General features: G+C 34.0%; 1 protein-coding gene across 1 annotated transcript; it reads left to right on the forward strand.

The window, feature by feature from the left end:
* The first annotated feature begins 325 nt into the window (after positions 1-325).
* On the forward strand, positions 326-3620 carry LOC113322797 (protein TONNEAU 1b-like). The gene is made up of 8 exons (XM_026570948.1): positions 326-549; positions 1072-1204; positions 1785-1873; positions 1981-2103; positions 2791-2900; positions 3009-3034; positions 3121-3277; positions 3372-3620. Exons 1-8 carry the CDS (start codon positions 463-465, stop codon positions 3421-3423), a joined length of 777 nt encoding a protein of 258 aa, XP_026426733.1. The 5' UTR covers positions 326-462; the 3' UTR covers positions 3424-3620.
* Positions 3621-8867: the final 5247 nt, after the last annotated feature.

Here is an 8867-nt window from a genome sequence, read left to right on the forward strand (position 1 = left end):
TGTGTTATATTCAAGTTTGTATACCAATTATACCCCGTAGAAAATAGGACGCATAACTTGTTATGCAGACTCTTTACTGAGCAGATAGAAAATCCAAAATTTCTTCCTTTTACAAGTAAACATATTAAGGATAACTTTGTCTTGTTACTCTTTTTTTATAATTTTGAATAATTATGGGTGTCACGGTAGGTGAAAAATATTTTGGGCCTACCAATAAGAATAGTATTTTTTGGGCCTTAGTCTAAGTTACAAAGTGGATTAAGCCGAGACACCGAGTCAGTAAAAAAACCAAACGTCATCTTAACATTTGAACGCTGGCTGAGTGAATAGTAGTGGCAGTTATGTCGTCCTCATTAAGCTCGCTCTTTCAAATTACAGCAAAAGAAAAAAAAAACGAATAAGAAAAAGAAAACATTAAAAGAAGAAAGAAAAGGGTTTTGAATTCGCAAAAAACCCTAAGAAATGGATGATTACACTAGAGAAATGATGGATCTAAAGACTCTTGTTACTCGTACTCTTGAAAAGAAAGGTGTTCTCGCTAAAATCAGAGTGAGTAAATTTCTTCTTTAAACCCCCCGCATTTTCATTTTTGATGATCTTGTTTCAGTTAGGTCTAAAAAAAGGGATGGTTTTTAGTCTGGGTTTTTTAATTGGTGTAATTGGGTGTTAGAAATTGATCTTCTTTGTCAAGTTCGAGATCCGGAGTAGATATTTCTAGGTTTATATCTCTAGGTAACAGATCCGGCCTACTGGGAGCTCGAGAGATTTGTTGATGTTGTGCAATTGATCCCGATTTTGCTGTTTTATTGGGTAGTTTATACAATATTGGGTCGAAATTTTGCCCTTTATGAATCAGAAGATTCAAATGTTAGGTTTTTGAGATGCTTGGGCTAAATGTGTGTCGAGAAAACTGACCCAAAGTAGATGAATTACATGATTGATTGAAGTGTGGAATGTTTTCCTGGTTTACATCTTGTATTTTCAGTTGATAGTATGATGGTAGTCATGGATGGTATGTCTTTAGGTCATATACTAATGATTTTACTTGTTATTGATGAAATGTGTTGTTAGGCCGAGCTTAGAGCAAGTGTATTCGAAGCGATTGAGGAGGAAGATCGTGTAATAGAAAATGAAGATGCTGTTCCTCCTGCATTACTTGGCAGTTGTAATGACCGTGCGAAACAGCTTCATGCTTCTCCTTCAGGTTATCTTTTTTAACCATTGCTTTTGCTTTGAAGATATCATTTTTTTACTTTATGTGATTGATTAGATGATTTGACTCATTGTTTGGGACGGACTTATGACTATAAACATTGAGTACTGGTTGATGAAACATGGGTATGGGTGTTGCCTGTAATGACATAATTGTTCACGGGTTCTGTCACTCGGTGGGATGACTTATCACAATAATCAAAAACAATTTTCAACTTTGTATCTTCACTACTACATATCTAAGTACTAAGAAAAATGATTAGGGGAAATTCTTATCTAAGAAAAATTCCAAGTAATAATCTTAACAAGATATGATTGGGGAAATTCTTTGTTAATTGAGGCAGTTTAAGAAAATTGGTATTCTTGTTTTGTTGTTCGGTTAAGATTACAAGAATTCATGTTTTTATTGTATGAATATTTGAATGTTTTCTTACATTCTTGTTGGATATGAACTTCAAGTGTGAATATCTTTGGTAGGAATTTTATGCCTATATACAGTGTAGCTAACGGTTTTAGATCATTGCCTCTTCTAATTTCTAATCATTGGGTTTATTTTGATGTGCTACATACAGGAAGGATACTAACAGCACTAGTATGTGAATATTTGGACTGGGCACAACTGAACCACACTCTAAAAGTCTATCAGCCTGAGTGTAATATGGTAAATTACTTTGTCTATCCTACATAGGAGAAATTATTGCACTTCTTTAACGGCATTTTATTTGGCTACTAGTATCCACTTAATTTGTAGATATCTTTCCCTTGCAGCAAAAGGATTCCTGGAAAGCTGAATTGAGGGAGTTTAGCAGCAAAAATGACTATGATTTGAACAGAAATGGGGATAATTGTCCTTTGCTTTTGGATGTCCTTGAAGGATTTTTGAAATATGAGGTATGATATATCATGTATTGATGAATACTACTTCTAGTGTCAACTCAAAAACAAACAAGAGAATAAGAATGAAGAAACGTAAATTATTCATTTTGCTTCGATTACAGTCTCCACAGAGTCACAGACTATTTATTTGATACATGAGCTTGAATTTTAACTGGAAAGGATATTATAGCATCTCCTATTAGAAATCATCGTTCTTAGCTGAAATTAATACATATGATTAAGTGTGGCAACTTTGTTAACATGGATGAAAGCTTTCTTAGACTTTCCCCAATCCTGTAAGGTCTCTCCTTCAGCTCTTCATATTTTATATCATTTTTCTGGCATTGATCAGTATCTCATATAAAGTAGATGAGACAATCCGAAGCATTTGCTTAGATGCTCTTTTCTGGTAATTACTCAAATTGATTCCTTAAGAGCCACAAGGGATGAGTGTGGACTTAGTACAGTGCTTCTGAAGTCCCTAAGTTGATAACATGTATCAGACGCCATATCAGCATCCGTAGTCCTCACAGAAGGGGTCGACACTCATCAGCCATATCATACAACATATCTGTATAAAATGGAAGTTCTTTGCAAACTGGCATCTTAGCTTAAATAAGTTGTCAGTAATCCCAGGATTGGTTCTTGTTAACATTGATTCTATTGAAAAAGATGTCTTAACATCTCACCAATTTTGTGCAGAACCTAACTCAAAAAAGCAATGGAAGGAGCGAGTCTGTTTCCAATTCAGAAAGAAACACCCGTAGACCGTTGTCATCATCTGTTGCTGGGGGCTTGCCTCCTCTAGGAAGGTACACCTAATTGGCATGAACGAATACATTATCACCTAATAGTAGACTGTCAAATTCTTTTTTCCCCGTCTCTTCACTTGTTCATTGATTGTTTTCTGGTTTATGTAGGGCGGTCCCTGCTTCCCAAGCACATGGTAAGTCATGTAACACTTGACATTGTTGTTTCCAATTGTTTCCCTTGTTGCCAATTTTCTGTTCCTGAGGCTTCTTAGCATTTCAGATCGAAGGATAGGCTCCTCCACGCATGGTTATAGGAAGGAAGAATATAACTGGAGATACGATACTGATGAGTTTTCCGATGACGTTCTTCAAGCCTCAAATGCTTTGGAAAACATCCAGTTGGATCGGAAAGCACGTAATCTGACAACGTCTTGGAGGTAATGTCCAGATCGAAAAACTTCATTATCTGCGCATCTTTTCCTCAAGGGCGTCTGCTTATCTGCTTCTATTTATTTATTTGTATCATGCTAGGCATGCCGGAGATGGAGGATCTGAGGATGATAGCAATGTAGATCACATTTGATATTTTGCATTTCACCACTATGTATGTATTATTGTCCAACTATTTTTAGCTAATTAGTCTTGGAGACATTGGAAATCTATCGTGTAAGAGTATATCATTTTTTTTACCTTTCTTTACAGTGTAACTTAATGACATGTTTTTGATTTCTGTTCCCACTGAGTGAGTTTATTTATGCTATGCAATTTAATATTGTGCTTATATTTCTTCGTCTCCGGCTGTGATTACCAAGAAATCATGGAAGATAGAACAGGAAGTATTGGTGTTTCCAAGTATATATCGTTTTCTCAGAGATAATATTCCCTCCGTCCCTATTATATAGGCGGAATATTGGATTTTTCTAGTCCCACTAAATAGGCGGAATTCTAATTCCAAGATACCTTTTGATCCATATAACCTTATTTATGTTGTATTGGAAATTGTATTGAGAATAAGACAAACGGTAAAAACAGAAAAAAATATAAAAATTTATGAAAGCCAAACACTTTGTTATTTTACGAGATTTTAACTTCTCCGCCTATATAATAGGGACGGAGGGAGTAACTTTTTCTTGAATGATTTTCTTTGCTCGAGCATTTATTACAAGGGGTGCTAGTGCTACGCTAGCTGGCATCATCTTAAACTTGTTAGCAATCGTGCATGGTGCCCAAAAGGATATGTCAAGGGGTGTGCGTTTCTGTGATTTTTCTGTGGCGGTTTTGGAGAAAATCTTATTTATTTTCTGATTCAATATAGTAATTTGAGTTAGTTCGGAAAAAAAACCGTAAATTATGAAAAACTTATTTATTTTCTGACTATGAAACCTACCAAATACATAAGTTATAGTTCTGGGGTGAAGTCGTGAAGCCTATAAAAGGGTTGCTGCGCCATGAATCTGAGACATCTACATGTTACAAGCTCTAATAAAGAGTCTTCCTCACACTCGTCTTAAAAAGGAAAGTTTTACCTCCCCCTTGTTGATTCCACAAAAACGGGTCCTTTCAAAACTTGTACCGGTTTTTGTGGAATCATCAAGAGAAGACAGTAAAATTGTTGAATCAACGAGTGAGATTAATGGTGAAATATTATGGTTTTTGTCAAGAATCGATAGTAAAAGAATTGGGGTATTAAGAATTCAATATATTCACGTCGGTCTTGAAGGCTTGGTATCATATTAGAATTTAGGGTCATGGTGGACAGTCTTAGAAACTGAAAAAATTGTCCCAGTTAAGTTTTTTTTTGTTCAATATCTGACGAGCTGTCAAACGGTCCAAGCTTGCCAACCCGTACTAGGGTTAGGGTCATCCCTAGTAATGTTCATGAACAAGCTAAAAACCACAACCCTAGCCCTAGGCGAGTCATCCCTGGCGGGTTAACGGGTTGGCTGGTTAATGTTATCGATTTAAAAATAAAAATTAAATACAAACCAATTAAAAAAATAAGAGAGATGATGTGACATGCATCGAAGAATGTAAAATTTCACTCTTAATAAATGCATGTTTGGTAAATCTATGTTAATTTTGCATTCTTCTATGCAAGTCTCACCATCTCTCTTATTTTTTTAATTGGTTTTGCATCTTATCAATGCAATGATTGGGTGTTATCTTGATTATTTGAATAAAAATAATAGAATATGCCAAGCTTTTCTTGATTTACTAATTGATTATTTGAAACCTAAAATTGTAATATATGTTTGGTTAGATCTAAAATTAACTAAATTTATTGATTTAAAATTAACTAAATTGTAATATATGTATGCAAATCAGGGGATATTAAAGAGTTGGCAGGGACGAAGTATATATTTATTAATTTTTACGGGTTGGCGGGTAACCCACGAGTTGGACTTAGCCCGTCATGTTTTCTAGTAGGTTGTTTATGCCGACCCTATCCCGACCCGTTTAGACAACAAGCCAAGCCGGTCCGGGTTGAAACAACCCGGGTTAGGGTCACCCTGTGGGCAGGGTTATAACTTGACAGTTCTAATCTGACCACAGATTCTTTTTTCAGTGACAAACATCCAAAGAGATATCAAGCTAACTCTAGCTAATGCTACAATGTCTCGTCCCAAATGCACAAGGATATCAAGGTAAAAGTTATTTAAATGGTTATCATGTTGTGTTCTGTCAAGGTTTTTGAGTTTGAAATCTCTGACCTAATGGAAAAACCTATACGAGTGCCTTCAAGGCTTATATTACCAGGGGAAACCTCACTAATTAAGGAGAAGCAAAATCCCATCATGGAGATTTTACAAGGAAAAATGGTATGGGACAGAAGTGGTAGTGGTGAAGTGACTGTAAATGATCTATGGAAAGCAAAAACTTCTCTTCGAAGAGCCTGCGTAGTGTGGAAGCTCCTGCATGGGCGTAATATACAGGCTCCCACACTGCTCCTCATTGTGTAATATGTGCACCGTTCCTTGATGGTATGAGACCCAATATCACATCTTCTTTAAAACCTCATTTTCCTTGGCTTTATGACACTATCTGTCTTGAGAAAGGCTAGAGGATTTTCCAACGAAGGTAACTGTTCAACACTTTGAGATTCCATCACATCGGTACTTGATATGGTCGGAGCAACCATATTCCTCATTCCATCATCATAGCCTAAAAAAACCCGATCACCAATATAATTCAATTACATCAAGGACACCATCAAAATTAAGAAATGTCGTCGCCCTTGTAGGCTAGTAACTAACAAATGCAAATGTGGATGCAAGTGTAGTGGATAGGTAGACTTTTCGACGTCATATTGGATTCAAAATCAATACGAGAAATATGTTCAGGGTTATTAGACATTTTAAGAAGGGCTCGCAGAGAAAGAACTTCCCGATGATTATGATTATTTGAAGTTACATCATTTGAACAAGTTGCCGGTAAGCTCAAATAACTAATTGCGGAGGAAGGTTAAGCATAATGAATTATTTTACATCTTATGAATTTTTCAACATTGGACGTAAGTTAGCTCATGTGCCTAAAATCATTGAGGTTAATTGGTATTCTCGGTTGTATGGATGGTTTAAGGTTAATTATTATACTTGTAGTTAAGATTTGATTTCAAACACTTTGACAATAATGGTTTTTTTTTTTTATCGATAGAAAAAAAGGGTTTTTGACTTGAGAAATGACATGGAATGAAAAGAGAACTAAAAAAATTATTATCATAAAAATTAATCTGTAGTCAAACAAAAAAAACTAACTTAGACAATCTTTAGTTTCTAAGACTGCCTCTCTTAAATTTTGATATGTAGATCAAAAGTAAAATAGAATCATCAATTGTAGAAAACAATATATTAAATCAATGGTAAAAAAATAAACAATCAAGAAGAAATAAATCCATATACCAAAATCATACTAGAGACGATCTTTAACGTGGTTCGGCCAGCTTGGCCTACGTCCACAGACAAACTCCGAAGGGTGAATCATTTCATTGATCATCATAACTTTCTGAGATAGTTACATTTACATTTGAAACTCATATCTTTAGAGTAAATAAAATCCTAGTAAGATAATATCAAATATTAATCATCTTTTTGACTAGGGAATATATATCTATAAATTAATTGCATAATATTCTAAAATTAACTTTTGATTTGATCTTCACTTCACGTGCACGAATAGCAAAGTCACTTGATCTCCTCTTTCACGGTGGTATCTCATACGTACACTTCCAATATTTCATCACCCCCCTTCAGGTTGGACACGGAGGCATCTGAAGTGTTCAACTTGAACAATTGAAGAAAAAAACTATGTACTTGAACTTCGAACAGGTCATTTGATATTCTCTTCAGTATATGTCACTTTAGTTGGCTTGACTTGTTTGGATAATGGGATCTGAAATAGGTGGGAATAAGTATTCTCTTGATTTAGTAATGGGGATACGCCAAACTTCATTCTTCCATAGGAATGTATAGAGAAAGACGTCATCTGAATTGACGAGATTTGAGGAAGTAAATTTGAAAGTATCTTGAAAATAAAGATATTTTTGGAAGTATAATATTATTTCTCAGAATAATTGATAGAAATTGATTGAGTTGACTTGTATGTTGAAAGGAAAATTAGAAATTAGTTATTGAAAGTCTACGAAAATCAAGAACTGGGTTAATTGATGGGATAATTGGGAACCATTAACGAAAAACTAAAATATTTTTAGTTTGGTAGTGAAAGTCAAATTATATCATAGTTTGATAGATGGAATAAATACTGATCATCAATAGATCAAGCAGAACGATTACTGAACAACCTGTTGAGACATGATAAAATGTCTTTGATGCATATAAACATGCACGAGAAATATTAGAGCGAGATTTTGATAAACAAAGTTTAATCTGCAGTTGAATCTATAGAGGAACCAACAAAGAGGAAATTTTTTGTCAAAGTGGAACAAACAATTTCGTTTTGGAAGCATATAGACACATATCCATATTCTTGTTGGCTGTGTGATCATGGACATAGATTTTAATAATACACCTTTGATTAATAGATATTTTCTTTTCTTGAAAAGATAAGAACACAAATGACAAATAGTTAAGCCATTTAATTTTGTAGCAAACAAACAATAGTTGATCTAGTCTCTTGAGATTAGGTACCACTATGCGTAAATGATGAAACATGAAAGGTGATTTGTATGCGTAAATGGTGGAAAGGTAGGTGATAAAAATAAATTAAAATATTTGTTCACTGATATCTTTTCTCTTGGCACAAATCGAAGCAATATATTTCAGAGAAAAAATATATTGGATTTATTAAAGTATATTTTAAACGAAAACTATTCTTAAAACTAAAATCAATTTCTTTTGTCATATGAGATATTAAATAATAACATTGATCTTTGATATTGAAGATAATAATCATCCAAGAACACATGTGATAACGTTAATGAAGTTTTCATTAAGTTGATGATCATACTCAAACAAATCAGGAATATGCAATTTTGTTTGGACGATAAACCAAAAAAACATAACAAAGTCAGACAAAAACTTTATTACATATATTTGATCAAAAAATATTGATGTTCAATTTAAAATGGAATTATTATTGAACATTAAAATATAATCCGAAAGTGATTGGATCGAGAGCATCGCTGCTCTGATATCATCTTAAATTTTGATATGTAGATCAAAAGTAAGATGGATATCAACGTTTGCAGAAAAAAATATCATTAAATCAATGATGAAAATTAAACAATCAAGAAGAAATAAATCCACATACCAAAATCATAACAGAGACAGTGTTTAATGGTGAAATACTATGGTTCTTTCCAAAAATCGATAGTAAAAGAATTGGGTTATCAAGAATTCAATATATTCGCGTTGGTCTTGAAGGGGTTGGTATCATCTTAGAATTTAGGGTCATGGTGACAGTCTTAGAAACTGAAAATAATTATCCCAAGTTAGGTTTTTTTTGTTAGATATCTGACGACAGATTCTTTTTTCAGTGACAAACATCCAAAGAGATATCAAGCTAATGCTA

This window comes from Papaver somniferum, chromosome 11, assembly GCF_003573695.1.
Source record: "Papaver somniferum cultivar HN1 chromosome 11, ASM357369v1, whole genome shotgun sequence".
Classification (NCBI taxonomy): Eukaryota; Viridiplantae; Streptophyta; class Magnoliopsida; order Ranunculales; family Papaveraceae; genus Papaver; species Papaver somniferum.